The sequence below is a fragment of the Cherax quadricarinatus genome, chromosome 29 (assembly GCF_038502225.1).
Source record: "Cherax quadricarinatus isolate ZL_2023a chromosome 29, ASM3850222v1, whole genome shotgun sequence".
NCBI classification, from domain to species: domain Eukaryota; kingdom Metazoa; phylum Arthropoda; class Malacostraca; order Decapoda; family Parastacidae; genus Cherax; species Cherax quadricarinatus.
In genome coordinates, this window is record NC_091320.1 from 24,370,717 (window position 1) to 24,390,474 (window position 19,758).

The 19,758-nt window shown below is 39.6% G+C and overlaps 1 protein-coding gene across 3 annotated transcripts in view; it reads left to right on the plus strand.

Annotated features, from left to right (window-relative positions):
- The window catches only part of LOC128690534 (DNA repair protein Rev1), a 142,640-nt gene that overhangs the window by 77,982 nt on the left and 44,900 nt on the right, over window positions 1–19,758 (plus strand). For all 3 annotated transcript variants that reach the window (XM_070089653.1, XM_070089651.1, XM_070089652.1), the window contains exons 12-13: window positions 16,512–16,588; window positions 17,794–18,060. In XM_070089653.1, the coding sequence (XP_069945754.1) occupies window positions 16,512–16,588; window positions 17,794–18,060 (344 nt within the window). The remainder of the gene's footprint in view (window positions 1–16,511; window positions 16,589–17,793; window positions 18,061–19,758) is intronic.

The window sequence follows — 19,758 nt, forward strand, 5'->3', positions numbered from 1 at the left end:
CAACATTGTCAGTGTAATAGTCACCAGCACAGCTTGCAATAGCTGTGTGAGGGTGATTTTCATCAAAAAAGGTTTGCACTTTAAGCCACATTGCACACATTTCCTTAATCTTTGAAGTAGGCAACTTTTTCAATTTCTCTATCCCCTCCTCCGGAGCAGTTTCCTCAGGTCTGGCCTCTTGCTGTTGAAGATAATCTAGCAGCTCATCAGTGGTTAGTTCATCATTGTCCTCCTCCACCAACGCTTCCACATCCTCCCCACTAACCTCCAACCCCAAGGACTTCCCCAATGCCACAATGGATTCCTCAACTGGCATAGGATTCTCAGGGTTAGTCTCAAACCCTTCAAAATCCCTTTTGTCTACACATTCTGGCCACAGTTTCTTCCAAGCAGAGTTCAAGGTCCTCTCAGTCACTTCCTCCCAAGCCTTACCTATAATGATTACACAATTGAGGATGCTAAAGTGATCTCTCCAAAACTCTCTTAGAGTCAATTGAGTTTCTGAGGTCACTAAAAAGCACCTTTCAAACATAGCTTTTGTGTACAGTTTCTTGAAGTTGGCAATGACCTGCTGGTCCATGGGCTGCAGGGGAGGAGTGGTATTAGGAGGCAAAAACTTGACCTTAATGAAGCTCATTTCCGCAGAAAGTCGCTCTGCCACATCTGAAGGATGACCAGGAGCATTGTCTAATACCAGGAGGCACTTAAGGTCCAATTTATTTTCGAGGAGGTAATTTTTCACAGTGGGGGCAAATGCATGGTGTAACCAATCATAGAAGAAGTCCCTAGTGACCCATGCCTTACTGTTTGCCCTCCACAGCACACACAAATTAGCCTTGAGGGCATTGTTTTTCCTGAACACTCTGGGAGTTTCAGAGTGATACACCAATAAAGGCTTCACTTTGCAGTCACCACTAGCATTAGCACACATCAACAGAGTAAGCCTGTCTTTCATAGGCTTATGTCCTGGGAGTGCCTTTTCCTCCTGAGTAATGTAGGTCCTGCTTGGCATTTTCTTCCAAAACAGGCCTGTTTCGTCACAATTAAACACTTGTTCAGGTTTCAGTCCTTCACTGTCTATGTACTCCTTGAATTCCTGCACATATTTTTGAGCTGCTTTGTGGTCTGAACTGGCAGCCTCACCATGCCTTATCACACTATGTATGCCACTACAATTCTTAAATCTCTCAAACCAACCTTTGCTAGCCTTAAATTCACTCACATCACCACTAGTTGCAGGCATTTTTCTAATTAAATCCTCATGCAACTTCCTAGCTTTTTCACATATGATCGCTTGAGAGATGCTATCTCCTGCTATCTGTTTTTCGTTTATCCACACCACTAACAGTCTCTCAACATCTTCTATCACTTGCGATCTCTGTTTCGAAAACAAAGTTGCACCTTTGGCAAGAACAGCTTCCTTGATTGCTGTTTTCTTGGCCACAATAGTAGCGATGGTTGATTGGGGCTTTGTGTACAACCTGGCCAGCTCGGAGATACGCACTCCACTTTCGTACTTAGCAATGATCTCTTTCTTCATATCCATAGTAATTCTCACCCTTTTTCCTGTAGGGTTGGCACTAGAAGATTTCTTGGGTCCCATGGTGACTTATTTTGCAGGTACAAACACTAAAAAGGCTGTGATAATATGAAATGTTCCGATTGTATGCATGGAAGCAACCGCGGTGGCTGGCTTGTAAACACTGGCTCCCACGGAACAAGTGAGGCGGGCTCAGGCCACACGTGGACGTGTCTCGAATGAATCGCGTTGAGCGAGTTTTTTAGCGCTAGCCGAGGGAAAATTTTTGCGTTAAAATGTATTGCTAGGTGGATTTAACGTTATGCAATGCGTTCATTAGGCAAGGGTCCACTGTAGTAGGTTTTGTCAGTGTTAAGTGTAAGTTTATTGGCTGTCATCCAAGTCGGTATTTTGAGCAGCTCCTCGTTAACAATGGTGTTGAGGGTGGCAAGATTAGGGTGAGAGATGACATAAGTCTTGTCATCAGCAAAGAGAATGGGTTTCAGGTGTTGGGATACGTTTGGAAGATCATTGACGTAAATGAGGAAGAGCAGGGGAACTCCAGTATCAAGTGGCCATGTTGATGATGCTGTGTCTTTAACCCTTTGAGGGTTTTGGTCGTACTAGTACGTCTTACGCGTAGGGGTTTTTGTCGTACTAGTACGCATAAATTCTAGCGGCCTCAAATCTCACAGGAAAAGGCTGATAAGCCTAGATGTGAGAGAATGGGTCTGTGTGGTGGGTGTGCGCAGTAGGAAAAAAATCTGGGACCCAGTGGTGCATTGTGGGAATGCCATCATAGTACACAATTTCCACGTGCCCTGTGGTAAGAAGTTCCTCACTCCTCGGCGAATTGGGACACTTTTGTTCCCCAGTGACAGTTCTAATACAGATGGAAGTGACAGTGAAGATGAGTTTCAAGGTTCTGGTGAGGTTTTGACCGAAACTAATGACCATAATATGGGTAATAGTGAGGAAAACCCAGACAACCCACAGCCTTCCACCTCTGGTGCTGGGCCATCTTGTTCACGTTCAGTTGTACCAGAATCAAAGAGGAAACTCCTATTTTCCAAAATCCCAGACTCAGATGTGAGCATTGGTGATGATAGTGATAGTGATTATGAACTACAAGCTCTTCAAACTTGTTCCAAGAATGGAGGAGGAGGAGGAGGCAGAGGAGGAGGAGGCAGAGGAGGAGGAGGCAAGAGGAGGAGGAGGCAAGAGGAGGAGGAGGCAAGAGGAGGAGGAGGCAAGAGGAGGAGGAGGCAAGAGGAGGAGGAGGAGGAGGAGGAGGAAGAAGAGGAGGAGGAGGAGGAGGAGGAAGAAGAGGAGGAGGAGGAAGAAGAGGAGGAGGAGGAAGAAGAAGAATACATAATGATAACAATAATACATAATAATAATAATACATAATAATAATAATACATAATAATAATACATAATAATAATAATAATAGGTAATAATAAATGTTCACCCATGACAGTAACAAGATAAGGGGAGATAACATCTGATAAGTGCTGACGTTTGATGAGGGTAGATGAGGGTAGAGCTGATGCCAAAAGATGAGATAAACATCTCCCTCCCTTTGTTTTTGCTGGTATACTAACATTTCTGTCTGTCTATTTGCCTGTCTGTCAAGCTCCCTGTCTATCTGTCTATCCGTCTAGCTCTCTGTCTCAGAGAGCCACAAGACTGTGTCATCACTTTTACTCACATCTTCAAGCAGAGTATAGCACTTTGTCTGGGTTTCTTGGGTTATCCTAGGTAATTTATACTATGTATACTTGTATTTATGTGTACCTGTGAGACAGAGATAAAAAGACAGATAGAATGAGGGAGAAAGATAATTAGAATGGAGGAAGGGAAGCAGCATCCGACCCCATTGTTTTGACAGGCGGGAGGGGGGAGTGAGTAATGAGACAATATGTCATTTTGACAGCTGCCGACTCCTGGTAATTTACACTATGGAGGAGAAGGAGAAGGAGGAAGAGTAGGGGGAAGAGGAAGAAGAGGAGGAGGAGGAAGAGGAAGAGTAGGAGGAAGAGGAATAAGAGGAAGAGGAGGAGGAAGAGGAATATTAGGAGGAAGATTAGGGGGAAGAGGAGGAAGAGGAAGAAGAAGAGGAGGAGGAAGAGGAGGAAGAGGAAGAGTAGGAGGAAGAGGAAGAAGAGGAGGAGGAGGAAGAGGAAGAGTAGGAGGAAGAGGAAGAGTAGGGGGAAGAGGAGGAAGAGTAGGGGGAAGAGGAGGAAGAGGAAGAAGAGGAGGAGGGTGGAACACTAGTACACTGGTACTGGTACACTAACATTTCTGTCTGTCTATTTGTCTGTCTGTCAAGCTCCCTGTCTATCCGTCTAGCTCTCTGTCTCAGAGAGCCACAAGACTGTCATCACTTTTACTCACATCTTCAAGCAGAGTATAGCACTTTGTCTGGATTTCTTGGGTTATCCTAGGTAATTTATACTATGTATACTTGTATTTATGTGTACCTGTGAGACAGAGATAGACAGACAGATAGAAAGAGAGAGACAGATTGAAAGAGATAGAATGAGGGAGAAAGATAAAACACCATTGTGTATGACACCATGTTTCAGAGTTCCACAAGCTGCAGAACTAATAGGAATATGTTCAGTGACTGTATATTGGTATATATATTATAGAACAATAATAATAAACAATGTTTTGTATTGTTTGTTTTTGTAAACAAGTTTTGTAAACAATATATTGATAATTATGTTTGTGTGCTTATTGTGTTGTATACAACGAGTGTATATATGTACATTGCACCTTACTTTGGTCTCATAGGCCACATAAGTTATGTGAAAAAATAAAATAGTGAAAAAAACAACAAACCTTCAAATGCAAGTAAACTAAAGTTTACCGGGTGAGCGGCAGTCGCCGCTGTTGCCATACACGGCTCATTTTCTGCAAACTTCATGCATCCATATCTCCGTAAGTATTGATGGTAAATTTTTTTTGTTTATCCTATAATGTTTAGAAAAAAAAACTATTTTTTCATAAGAAAAAATAATTTTTTTTTTTTTTGAAATTTGGCCGACCCTGAGAACGAGTTTCGGAGAGGGCCTGTCGACCCTCAAAGGGTTAATGGTGACATACTGATACCTATTAGTAAGGTAGGATTTGAAATATGCAAGCGCATAGCCTCTTATACCATAATGGTCAAGATGGTGGTAGAGGGTAGTAGTGATGGTGGTAGAGGGTGGTAGTAATGGAGATTTGTGCAGTGTGGAGTAAGATGGAAAGATTTATGGAGGAACATCACCCTGACAAAGCTGCTGCAAGCCGTGTCAGCAACATGTACAATGACAATGTATTGTCCCATTTTAGGGAAATTTTAAAGAGATGCCAGAAACAGAGCTCTCTGGACAGATATTTAGTGCCACAGGTGTGCAGTGACTCTCAAGCTGGTCCTAGTGGCATTAAAAAGCAAAGAAGGGAAGTAACCCTGGAAATGGACTTGGTACCTGAAGTCTTTATGGAAGGGGATTCCCCTTCCAAACAGTAGTTTCTCCATCCTCTCCCCTCCTCCTGTCTTCCAAACACTAAGAAGAATCTTCAGTAAAGGTAAGTATCATGTTATTGTTGTTTTATTCTTCATGTCTCATTGTTTTCTGTGTATGCACATCTATATTTCATGTAAAAAAATTTTGTTTTAATACTTTTGGGTGTCTAGAACGGATTACATAATTGGATTTACATTATCTCTCATGGGGAAAATAGTTTCACAAATCATCAGTTTCGCCATTAGTCACACTCTCTGGAATGGATTAATTACAGAAAACGAGGGTCCACTGTAGCTTGAAACTGAGCTCAAAGTAGCAGAAATATTAACCCTTTGATTGTCGCAACCCCAGATCCTGAAGTGCCTCCTGGTGTCAAAAAGCTTTTGGAAATTTTTTTTTTTTTGTGAAATGATAGAGAATCTTTTCCTGATGGTAATGACACCAAAAGTACGAAATTTGATCGAAAACTTACAGAATTACACTCCCGCAAAGTTAGCAATCTGGGCAACATATACACATCGGCGATTTCGCCGATTTTGAGCTCTATTTTTGACCAATTCCATTATTCCAACCGACCAAACTCATAGCTATTTCTTTAGAACTCCATTTTGTCTATCAATTAAGTACAAGGTCTGCCCATTTACCAATTTGAACTACCCAATAATGTGGTCAGAAATTGGCAATTTGGCCAATTTCACACAAATTAAAAAAGATGCCAATTTCAAAATAGGGTCCAGAATAAACATTGCAGACATTCTTGGCACTAAAATAAAATATCCTCTGTTCATTAGTCACGTCTCTAGGCCCCTCTTATATTACTCTTGCTTTCTATTTTGATTTTTTATTCACACAAAAAGTAGATTTACTGTTATGCAGACTACTGCATTATTGTAAAAATGGTATAAATAATATCAGTGCACTAGTGAAAAAAATATTAGACTCCCCATTTGACGCGTATTGGACGTGTGGTGTGATTTGCTTACTCTTGAACATTGGTAAAAATTGAACATTTCCACTTCTTTGAGCTCAATTTCAAGGTCATATTGATCATGAAACTAATCAAAATCACCTCTATTTCTGTAATATGTTTTCCATTCTGTCACAGGAGACTGAGAAAATGAGAATACAACCATAAATTCTATAGGAAAATACACTTCAAAGTTGGCATTTTAATCTAAAAACACGGTCGGAGTTTTTTTTCTCATGCACTGTGTGCTGCAGGATTTTTTTTATGTGGTGCACACTGACCACACTGACCCATTCTCTCACATGTGGGCCTACCAGCTTTCTCCTGCTTGATTTGAAGCCGCTATAATTACTGAGTATATATACGTCTGAAACACTGGCTCGTAAGACGTATATATACGGCCGAAAGTCAAAGGGTTAAATTTTTATTGATATTCAAGAGTAAACAAATCACATCACTTGTCCAATACACATCCATCTGGTGGGTCTGTTATGTATTCATGAATGTGCTGATATTATTTATACAATTATTACAGTATTGCATAACAGTAAATCTTCCACTTTTTTGTGTGAATAAAAATTCTTTGTGAATAAAAATTCAAAATGGAATTCATGTGTAAAGCCTGGGAGCATAACTAATGAACATAGGGAAAATTATTTTAGTGCCAATAATTCCTGCATTGTTTATTCTGGACTCTGTTTTAAAATTGGAATATATTGAAATTTGTGCGAAATTGGCCAAACTACCAGTTTCTGATCACTTTATTAGGTAGTTGAAATAATTGATTGGGCAGTTTCTTGTGCTCAATCATTAAAATGGAAGACATACTAGTGAAATAGCTAAGAATTTGGTCAACTGGAACAATGTAATTGGCCTAAAATACAACTCAAAACGGGCAAAAATCGGTGATGCTTAAATATCGCTCTCGCAGCAAAATTCGCAAAAGTGTAATTTCATAAATTTTTCAGCAGTTTTCATACTTTTTGTTTTATTACCTTGAGAAAAAGATTCTCTACCATTTCATAAGAAAAAATAACAAAATTTTTTTTTGGAAAACTCTTGGACACCGGACACTTTTCAGATTGGGGATCTGGACACTCAAGTGTCCAGACCCCCGATCATTGAATGGATTACAGTATTGTATTAAAATTAATGTAATGAATTAGCCTGTGCTACTAGGTCGGACTAGCCTGTGCTACTAGGTCGGATGCACTGCTCCTCCCTTAAGTGACGTGTCTGACCTCACTAGGTCAAGGCATTGGCTTAAGCCTGTACGAGAATTGGAGCTGCCTCGCATGGGCCAGTAGGCCTGTTGCAGTGTTCCTTCTTTCTTATGTTCTTATGTAGTCAGTTATACCAATTCATGGGGGTTACATTCACGTAAATTCCTGCAAATCCAGAAATTACAAGTAGCATTTACTCTACAAGTAGAGTAAATGCTTTAAGCTATACCCCACACACACACACACACACACACACACACACACACACACACACACACACACACACACACACACACACACACACACACACACACACACACACACACACACACACACACACACACACACAGACACACACACACACAGACACACACACACACACACACACACACACACACACACACACACACACAGACACACACACAGACACAGACACACACACACACACACACACACACACACACACACACACACACACACACACACACACACACACACACACACACACACACACACACACACACACACACACACACACACACACACACACACACAGACACACACACACACACACACACACACACAGACACAGACACAGACACAGACACACACACACACACACACACACACACACACACAGACACACACACACACACACACACACACACAGACACACACACACAGACACACACACACACAGACACGTACCACTTACCACAATCTTCAACACATCCCTGGAAACTGGGCAACTACCTGAGGTATGGAAGACAGCAAATGTAGTTCCCATTTTCAAAAAAGGAGACAGAAAAGAGGCACTAAACTATACACCTGTGTCATTGACGTGTATAGTATGCAAAATTATGGAGAAGATTATCAGGAGGAGAGTGGTGGAGCACCTGGAACGGAACAGGAGTATAAAAGCCAACCAGCACGGATTCACGGAAGGCAAATCCTGTGTCACAAACCTTCTGGAGTTTTATGATAAAATAACAGAAGTAAGACAAGAGAGAGAGGGGTGGGTTGATTGCATCTTCTTGGACTGCAAGAAGGCCTTTGACACAGTTCCTCACAAGAGATTAGTGCAGAAGCTAGAGCATCAGGCGCATATAACAGGAAGGGCACTGCAATGGATCAGAGAATACCTGACAGGGAGGCAACAACGAGTCATGGTACGTAATGATGTATCACAGTGGGCACCTGTGACGAGCGGGGTCCCACAGGGGTCGGTCCTAGGACCAGTGCTATTTTTGGTATATGTGAACGACATGACGGAAGGGTTAGACTCAGAAGTGTCCCTGTTTGCAGATGATGTGAAGTTAATGAGGAGAATTAAATCTGATGAGGACCAGGCAGGACTTCAAAGAGACCTGGACAGACTGGACACCTGGTCCAGCAAATGGCTTCTCGAATTTAATCCTGCCAAATGCAAAGTCATGAAGATAGGGGAAGGGCACAGAAGACCACAGACAGAGTATAGGCTAGGTGGCCAAAGACTGCAAACCTCACTCAAGGAGAAAGATCTTGGGGTGAGTATAACACCGAGCATGTCTCCGGAAGCACACATCAATCAGATAACTGCTGCAGCATATGGGCGCCTGGCAAACCTGAGAACAGCATTCCGACACCTTAGTAAGGAATCATTCAAGACACTGTACACCGTGTATGTCAGGCCCATACTGGAGTATGCAGCACCTGTTTGGAACCCGCACTTGATAAAGCACGTCAAGAAACTAGAGAAAGTACAAAGGTTTGCAACAAGGTTAGTTCCAGAGCTAAGGGGAATGTCCTATGAAGAAAGATTAAGGGAAATCGGCCTGACGACACTGGAGGACAGGAGGGTCAGGGGAGACATGATAACGACATATAAAATACTGCGTGGAATAGACAAGGTGGACAAGGACAGGATGTTCCAGGGAGGGGACACAGAAACAAGAGGCCACAATTGGAAGTTGAAGACACAAATGAGTCAGAGAGATAGTAGGAAGTATTTCTTCAGTCATAGAGTTGTAAGGCAGTGGAATAGCCTAGAAAATGACGTAGTGGAGGCAGGAACCATACACAGTTTTAAGACGAGGTTTGATAAAGCTCATGGAGCGGGGAGAGAGAGGGTCTAGTAGCAACCGGTGAAGAGGCGGGGCCAGGAGCTAGGACTCGACCCCTGCAACCACAAATAGGTGAGTACAAATAGGTTAGTACACACACACAGACACACACACACATACACATGCACACACACACAGACAGACACACACACAGACACACACACAGACACACACACAGACACACACACACACACACACACACACACACACACACACACACACACACACACACACACACACACACACACACACACACACACACACACACACACACTCTCACTCTCTCACTCTCTCTCTCTCTCTCACACACACACACACACACACACACACACACACAGACCTGGACAGACTGGACACCTGGTCCAGCAAATGGCTTCTCGAATTTAATCCTGCCAAATGCAAAGTCATGAAGATAGGGGAAGGGCACAGAAGACCACAGACAGAGTATAGGCTAGGTGGCCAAAGACTGCAAACCTCACTCAAGGAGAAAGATCTTGGGGTGAGTATAACACCGAGCATGTCTCCGGAAGCACACATCAATCAGATAACTGCTGCAGCATATGGGCGCCTGGCAAACCTGAGAACAGCATTCCGACACCTTAGTAAGGAATCATTCAAGACACTGTACACCGTGTATGTCAGGCCCATACTGGAGTATGCAGCACCTGTTTGGAACCCGCACTTGATAAAGCACATCAAGAAACTAGAGAAAGTACAAAGGTTTGCAACAAGGTTAGTTCCAGAGCTAAGGGGAATGTCCTATGAAGAAAGATTAAGGGAAATCGGCCTGACGACACTGGAGGACAGGAGGGTCAGGGGAGACATGATAACGACATATAAAATACTGCGTGGAATAGACAAGGTGGACAAGGACAGGATGTTCCAGGGAGGGGACACAGAAACAAGAGGCCACAATTGGAAGTTGAAGACACAAATGAGTCAGAGAGATAGTAGGAAGTATTTCTTCAGTCATAGAGTTGTAAGGCAGTGGAATAGCCTAGAAAATGACGTAGTGGAGGCAGGAACCATACACAGTTTTAAGACGAGGTTTGATAAAGCTCATGGAGCGGGGAGAGAGAGGGCCTAGTAGCAACCGGTGAAGAGGCGGGGCCAGGAGCTAGGACTCGACCCCTGCAACCACAAATAGGTGAGTACAAATAGGTGAGTACACACACACACACTCACTCACACTCTCTCTGGTATAACCAAGCATGCAGTGTGACTGAAGTGCTCTTACAAGTTCACTAAATGTAACATTATTGGCCCCCTATTCATAAACCATAAAAGAATAAAAGTTTTACAAATAATTCAGATATTTGGCAGAGTGTTGGATATTGAAATATGCTAGATATCACATTTTCACTAGGGCTAAAGCTGGAGTTCAGTTACAGTGAAATTAAGGGACTTTGAATGCCTTTGGCTATTTACTGGTAGGTGAACAGCAGCTATATCTTGCTTCATTTTGTTAGACCACCAAATGAAAGGTAAACACTACATGGCCTTACCTACTAAGGCACAGGGATCTCTGAACAATATATGAAGATAGGTTTGCACACAAAATATTCCCATGTGTTGCAGCAGTGAACTAAATGGAGGACAACTGCTCAGTACAATTTTTCAGTCATGCATTCCATCTTGTTCTTTTTTTTCCAACTGTTTAAATATACATGTTCTACATAATTTAAATATCAGATACGATAGAAGAATTGATGGAAATTATAAAACTTACGTTTTAAAGCAAGGAATGGTTATATATTTAACATTCTTATTAGTTTTACTCATTTAAACATGGCATACCCAGAAATTAAAATTCTCGTGTGTGTATGTGTGTGGGAAGATTTTGAAAAATAAAAAACTTATTTTTCTTACAGATTAAAAAGAGAGCAAGTGTATAAATCGAGTGGAATCTGATAAAAACTTAGGATCTTATGGTGTGTTGAAGTTGGTGAAAAAATGATCACTCATCAACAATAGCGGCATTAAGGAAACACGTCCTAATGTTTTCCAGCCTTACTATGTATTCTATGTGAAGCAACAGCAACCTATGCATCAAATATCTTAAGTAGTGTACATAGTGCTAAACATCAAAAACAATAAAAAACTGAAAAACAACCAAAATTTGGTGACAATAAATTGTAAAATGTAAATATTAAGACACCTGCTGTCCATGTTCGCCCATCAGTATAATGGGTACCTGGGTGTTAGTTGACTGGTGTGAGTCGCATCCTGGGACAAAATTGATGTAATTTGCTCGAAATGCTCTGCATAACAAACAGCTTTCTATATAGTAGTACAGTGGACCCTCAACTAACAATATTAATTCGTTCCTGAAAGCTCATCTTTAGCTGAAATTATCGTTAGCTGAATTAATTTTCCCCATAAGAAATAATGGAAATCAAATTAATCCGTGCAAGACACCCCAAAGTATGAAAAAAAAAAAAATTTTACCACATGAAATATTAATTTTAATACACACAAACTGACACTTACCTTTATTGAAGATCTGGTGATGATTGATGGGATGGGAGGAGGGGAGAATGTGGAAGTTATTAATGTTTAGAAGGGGACTCCCCTTCCATTAGGACTTGAGGTATCAAGTCCTTTTCCGGGGTTACTTCCATTCTTCTTTTAATGCCACTAGGACCAGCTTGAGAGTCACTGGACCTCTGTCACACAACAAATCTGTCTATAGAAGTCTGTACCTCCAGTTCCTTTAAGATTTACCTAAAATGGGCCACAACATTGTCATTGTAATAGTCACCAGCATGACTTGCAATAGCTGTGTTAGGGTGATTTTCATCCATAAAAGTTTGCAGTTCAACTCACTTTGCACACATTTCCTTAATCTTTGAAGTAGGAACAATGGATTACACAACTGGCATAGGCGTCTCAGGGTTAGCCCCAAACCCTTCAAAATCTTTCTTAATTTCTATACTAATTCTCACCCTTTTTATCACAGGGTTGGCACTAGAAGCTTTCTTCGGGCCCATGGTGACTTATTTTGCAGATACAATCACTAAAAAAGCTGTGATAATATGAAATGTTCCGATTGTATGCGTGGATGCGACCACACTGGCTGGCTTGTAAACACTGGCACCCACGGGACAACTGAGGCGCACTCAGGCCACATGTGGCCGCGTCTCGAACGAATCGCGTTGGGTGAGTTTTTTAGTGTTAGCTGAGGCAAAATTTTTGCGTTAAAATGTATCGTTAGCTGGATTTAACGTTAGCTGATGCCATCGTTAGCTGAGGGTCCACTGTATATCATTGATGTCAGCTAGGCCTGTATACCTTGTACATGTACTTGTAGAAATAAAGATATTATTATTACAGTGGAACCTCTACTTGCGAGTTTAATCCATTCCATGACCTTGCTCGCAACTGGATTTGCTCGTTTGCAGAGTCAATTTTCCTCATTTAAATTAATTGAAATGCAATCAATCCATTCCAGTGGAATTCTGTACTTCAATAATTTCGCTAATATCAACTCTACGGCTTATTTATCTATCTCACTTCATCTAATATGACATAATAAACAATATAAATAACATAGAAACCTGATATATACTCTAAAATGAAAAAAATATGTTATTCATGTTGTGGTATGGGCGGTGTCGGCGGTGGACGAGAGTTTGTCTGGACACCGGGCTAAATACTTCATGAATAATTTTGCTAATATCATCTATACGGCTTATTTATCTATCACAGTTCATCTAGTATGACATAACAAACAATATGAATAACACAGAAACATGATATGTACTCTAGAATGAATAAAATATGTTATTCATGTAGTGGTATGGGCGGTGTCAGTGGTGGACGAGAGTTTGTCTGGACACTGGGCAAAATACTTCATGAATAATTTCACTAATATCATCTATACGGCTTATTTATATATCACAGTTCATCAAATATGACATAACAGACAATATAAATAACACAGAAACATGATATATATTCTAGAATGAATAAAATATGTCATTATGTAACAGGTGGAGGCGGCCACAACCGCTCCCTTTTTGTTGTGGTAAACACTGCCATCTAGTGACGGCCTTTTGAAGCCGTCTATTATTATAGGTAGTACATTATTATTATTGTACATATATTATTATTATTATTATTATTATTGTATTATACTATTATTATTATTATTATATGTATTGTTATTATTCATATTATTATTATACATATTATTATTATTATTATTATTATCATTATTATTATTATAATTTTATAAATTATTTGTAATTTTTATTCACACAAAAAATATAAAATTTACTGTTATTCCTTATTGCAATAATTGTATAAATATGTTAACCCATTCACAATTGCATATTGGAATGGACAGTGACGTCATTTGTTTACTCTGAAACAGCCAAGCAATGGACCATTTCTCTTAAGTTGAGCTCAATTTCAAGGCACTTTTCATCATGAAAGCAATAAAAATCATATCTATTTCTGTAATATATCTTCCATTCTATCAAATGAGACCAAAAAAACGAGTTTACAACCATAAAAACCATTTGAAATTACCGCTAAGGGGTGGCTAATTGCTGAGAAGTGAACTCCATTATTTATGCTTAGATTTCTTTCATTATTATTATTATTATTATTATTATTATTATTATTATTATTATTATCATTATCATTATTATTATATAAATAATTTGTAATTTTTATTCACACAAAAAATATAAGATTTACTGTGACGTCATTTGTTTACACTGAAACAGCCAAGCAATGAACCATTTCTCCTAGGTTGAGCTCTATTTCAAGGTACTTTTCATCGTGAAAGCAATCAAAATCATATCTATTTCTGTAATATATCTTCCATTCTATCAAATGAGACCAAAAAAACGAGAATATAACCATAAAAAACATTCAAAATTACCACTAATGGATGGCTAATTGCTGAGAAGTGAACTCCATTATTTACGCTTAGATTTCTTTCATTTTTGGTGTACGTTAAGAAGCATCTTTCCATCATACATTGCCCAAGTTTCAATAAGATAGTCCAACAAACAAATGAGATACAATTCCTGAGATCAACAGCAAGAGCCCCTCACCAGTGTCAAGGAACTGGCCTTGAGGTCTGCTCGCTTGTGGAAATTTTGCTCGCGTATGGAAGCAAAAAATCGACCCATTGACTGCTCGTATTTGGAAAAACTCGCACGTGGACATGCTCGCAAGTAGATGTTCTACTGTATTATTATTATTATTACTATTATAAATTAGAGCAAATAATTGTTTTAGATTTAGAAAAGACATATGATGGGGTGGCTAGGGAAGAAAAGTAGCAGATGTTGCAAGTGTATGGAATAGGTGGTAGGTTACTGAAAGCAGTTAAGAGTTTTTATGAGGATAGTTAGGCTCAGGTAAGAGTATGTAGGAGAGAGAGAGAGCACATTTCCCAGTAAAAGTAGGCTTTATACAGGGATGCATGATGTCACCATGGTTGTTTAATATACATGTATTTATAGATGAGGTTGTAAGAGAAGTAAATGCAGGGGTTTTGGGGAGAGATGTGGATTACAAAATAAAGAATCTAACAGAGAGTGGGAGTTGTCACAGTTGCTTTTTGCTGATGACAATGTGCTTTTGGGAGATTCTGAAGAGAAGTTGCAGAGGTTGGTGGATGAATTCGGGAGGGTATGTAAAAGAAGGAAATTAAAAGAGAACATAGTGCAAGGTGATGAGGGTAACAAAAAATTGTGGTAATGAAGGATTGGATATCAGGTTGGATGGAGGGAGTATGGAGGAAGTGAGTGTGTTCATATACAGCCTTTCTTACTTAGCGACGTGCTCGTTTACCAATGCCTTGGACTTACGACGGGCTCTCTGACCAGTATTCATACCTAAATAATGTATATTAGAGCTGATTTCCTCTATTCTGTTTATTTCAATATACAGTACATTACTGTATAAACATTTAAAAATATACCAGAAATTTTATAAATGGTGCAAAGGTGACAATAAAACAATATCAAAGATGGCTGACACAAACTCACTACCATTATAGTATGCTCCTCACTTAATGACAAATTCGTTTAACAACGTGGTCTCGGGAATGGAACTCCATCATTAAGTGAGGAGATGCTGTATTTGGGAGTGGACTTGTTGGTGGTTGGGTCTATAAAAGACAAGGTGAACCTACAGTGAGGCATCTGTGGAGACAAAGAACATTATCCATGGAGACAAAAAGAGGAATGTATGAGAATATAGTGGGTGTGAAGCATGTGTTGTGAATGTTGCAGCAAGGAGAAGGCTGGAGGCAGTAGATATGTCATATCTGAGGGCAATGTGTATTGTGAATATTACGCAGAGAATTCATAGCTTGGAGATTAAAAGGAGGTTCAGGATTACTAAAAGTAATATTCACAGGGCTGAAGAGGAGTTGTTGAGGTGGTTTGGACATATAAAGAGGATGGAACAAAATAGGATGACTTGGAGGGTGTATAAATCTGTAGTGGAGGGAAAGTGGGGTAGGGGTCATCCTAGGAAGGTTGGAGGGAGTGCAAGGAGCTGAGACATCCAGTAAGCTTTCATGGGCATATTAGATAGGAGTGAGTGGAGGAAAGTGGTTTTTATGACTTGACGTGTTGTTGGAGTGTGAGTAAGGTAACATTTATGGAGAGATTCAGTGAGAATTGAGTCCTGGAAGTGGGACATACACTGCCTCCGAAGGATGAGTGGAGATATTTGCAGTTTTGAACTGTAGTATTGGCATGCCTCTGGCAAAAGTGATGGTGAAAGTTTCTTCTTTTTTGGGTCACCCTACCTCGGTGGGAGACGGCTGGTGCATTAAAAAAAATATTATTCATGGATTCTAAATTCTAAATTTGCTGGACCTCTAGGAATGTAACCATATAAAATTGGGGATTTTACTATAATGTATTTTGTAAATAAATAATTTAGAATTTGAATTGTCTCCTATTGATTTTTTCCTTTACATGTAATAGATACTGTACTTGGCTTGCCATTAGTGGGGCAATAAATTAACTATGAAGACTACTGTTAACTGTAATAAATACCAAGCAAAAAAGAAATCTGAGTTTCATTTTATTACAGCTTGATAATTGTGACACTTGAAAAGTTTCAAGTGAGAGTAGTTTGACTTACCATATTACCCAGTTCTTTAGCCTTGGGTCCTAAAGTATTAATAAAGTCAGTATTATTTGCAGATGCAGTCTGTGGTGGAGGTTTACTTGAGAACAGTAGTCGGTCTGGAAGGACATTGCCTCAACAGCAGCTGGGTAGCGTAAGTTTTATTTACTAAACCTCTTGAATTAATAGTGTATAATTCCTTTGCTCATACTGTACCATGTTTCTCAATCATGAGAAGATCAGTTCAAGATGTCAGTAGGAAATGTTTAAAAAAATCTTATTGGGCTCCAGAAAGAACAGAAGATAACAGGATGCCAAAACTGAGTGGGTTATGAAACTGTTCAGGAACCCATAATTGTTCTTCTTTTCTCAGTGATCAGTATTTCTGTAAATGTTGTTTGCCTGTATATCTCTAAACATTCAGTGAATGTAATTCAAAACTCACAAGAAGACAGAAATACAACAGATTATGAGGGCTGTATATTTCAACCTCTAACTGTTGAAGAGGCTCTCAGTTAGAGGTTGAAATATATGACTTTTCTAATCTGTTGTTTTATTTGTTTGTGTAGGATTTGGATTATATCTTTTCACAGATTTGACACTTTATTCTCAGGGAATCTCTCTCAAACAATAAAAGCATATTGTGAAGGGACTTTAATGATGTAGCAGTTTTTCCACATCCAGATTAGTTTTCCTTTGTATTATTTTCACATAATTAAAGTTCATGAAAGCATATATCAGGGTATCTTCATGAGCCTATGCCTGCCAGGTTTGCAGTTGTAGAAAGACTAAAATAAAGAGTATTATTTTAGAAACTTAAATGGCTATTTTCAGGTAATGAGAGGTGATAAGGATTGATCCAAGGAAGGTAAGGATAGCTGAAATTCCGTGGATCAAGAGTTCTTCACTAGCATTAAGGCACCCCTCTTGAAGGGAAGTCTAATTCAGATGACAATATATATCAACTGTGCTTAAGGTGATACAGTGATGGAAATTCCTCTCTAAGCCAATCCTGTCACTGCTTCTAGGCAAACTAGAACTCATAGCAAATAAATGCAGACCCCTGGTAAGGCTATTGAGGATTTGAATTGTTCAGTTATGGTCAAGGAAAACAGAAAAACGGGAACTAGACTTGATGGAGGGTGTCATCATATTTGGAAGAGAGAGGGAGAGAGAGAGAGAGAGAATGTAAATGCAGTTGTTAGTGATTAACTTGCTTACATGCATTACCATGGTACAGAGTCTTGTACAATGGCAGTTTATTACAGTGGTAATTTTTCTTTGCTCTATTATCTATTCTGTATTGTCAACTCAAATTATATATAGTACTCTATTTAATCAGTGATTATTTTTTTTCAGTTAGGAAATTCATCTACTATCAAAGCTGTCACTGCAGTTAGTAAGAAGAGGAATGTATTGAGAAAGTCAAAAATGCAGGGAAAAGGAGCCAACCCATCTCCAAGTAAACAGTACATTCACCCAAGAAGAAATCATTTAATTCTTGAGAACAAAAATATAAATGAAGTGCCTGTTTCCAGTAAGCCATCTACATCATGGGAAGAAAACATAGAAGACACATTAATTGAAGTTGATAAAGAAGTTCCTAACCTTTGTGGAGTAGAGGAGGTCAGATGATGAGCTTCAACATTATTCCTTATAATACACTACAGTACTGCAGTATTATTTTATACATCTCTTATTCAAAATATTTTACAAGCTAGGAATAATAAATAAATATATATAAAGTAAGGTAGTAGGTGGATAAAAGGTTGATGGGTAGGCTTCAGGATGTACATGTTTATAGAGGGGCAACTGGTATATCAGATCATTATTTAGTTGTAGCTACAGTTAGAGTAAGAGGTAGATGGGACAAAAGGAAAATGGCAACAGCAAGTAAGAGAGAGGTGAAGGTGTATGAACTAAGGGAGGAGGAAGTTAGGGTGAGACATAAACAACTATTGGCAGAAAGCTAGGCTAGTGCAAGTATGAATAGTGGGGGGGTTGAAGAGGGTTGGAATAGTTTTAAAAATGCAGTATTAGAATGTGGGGCAGAAGTTTGTGGCTATAGGAGGGTGTGTGCAGGAGGAAAGAGGAGTGATTGGTGGAATGATGAAGTCAAGGGCATGATAAAAGAGAAAAAGGTAGCTTATGAGAGGTTTTTACAAAGCAGAAGTGTTAAAAGAAGAGCAGAGTATTTGGAGAGTAAAAGAAAGTTGAAGACAGTGGTGAGAGTGCAAAAGGAGAGCAGATGATAGAGTGGGAGATGCGCTGTCAAGAAATTTTGCTGAAATTAAGAAACAATTTTGGAGTGAGATAAACAGGCTAAGAAAGACCAGGGAATGAATGGATTTGTCAGTTAAAAACAGAGTAGGGGAGTTAGTAGATGGGGAGCTGGAGGTATTGGGAAGATGGCGGGAATATTTTGAGGAACTTGTAAATGTCGATGATGAAAGGGAGGCGGTAATTTCATGCACTGGTCAGGGAGGTATAACATCTTTTATGAGTGAAGAAGAGCATGATGTGAGTGTGGGGGAGGTGCGTGAGGCATTACGTAAAATGAAAGGGGGTAAAGCAGCAGGAACTGATGGGATTATGACAGAAATGTTAAAAGCAGGGGTTGATATTGTGTTGGAGTGCATGGTATTTTTGTTTAGTAAATGTATGAAACAGCAGAAGGTACCTAGGGATTGGCAGAGAGTGTGTATAGTTCCTTTATATAAAGGGAAGGAGACAAAAGAGATTGTAAAAATTATAGGAGAGTAAGTTTACTGAGTCCTAGGTAGTAGGTTGGTAGACAGCAACCGCCCAGGGAGGTACTACTGTCCTGCCCAATGTAAAACAGAAGCCTGTAATTGTTTTACACGATGGTAGGATTGCTGGTGTCTTTTTTTTCTGTCTCATACACATGCAAGATTTCAGGTACGTCTTGCTATTTCTGCTTACACTTAGGTCACACTACACATAAATGTACAAGCATATATATACACACCCCTCTGGGTTTTCTGCTATTTTCTTTTTAGTTCTTGTTCTTGTTTATTTCCTCTTCCCTCCATGGGGAAGTGGAACGGAATTCTTCCTCCGTAAGCCATGCATGTTGTAAGAGGCGACTAAAATACCGGGAGCAAGGGGCTAGTAATCCCTTCTTCTGTATGAATTACTAAATTTAAAAAGAGAAACTTTTGTTTTTCTTTTTGAGGCACCCCTGCCTCGGTGGGATATGGCCGGTTTGTTGAAAAAAAAAAAAGTTTACTGAGTATACCAGTTAAAGTGTATAGTAGGATTATTATTGAAAGAATTAGAGGTAAGACAGAATGTAGGATTGCG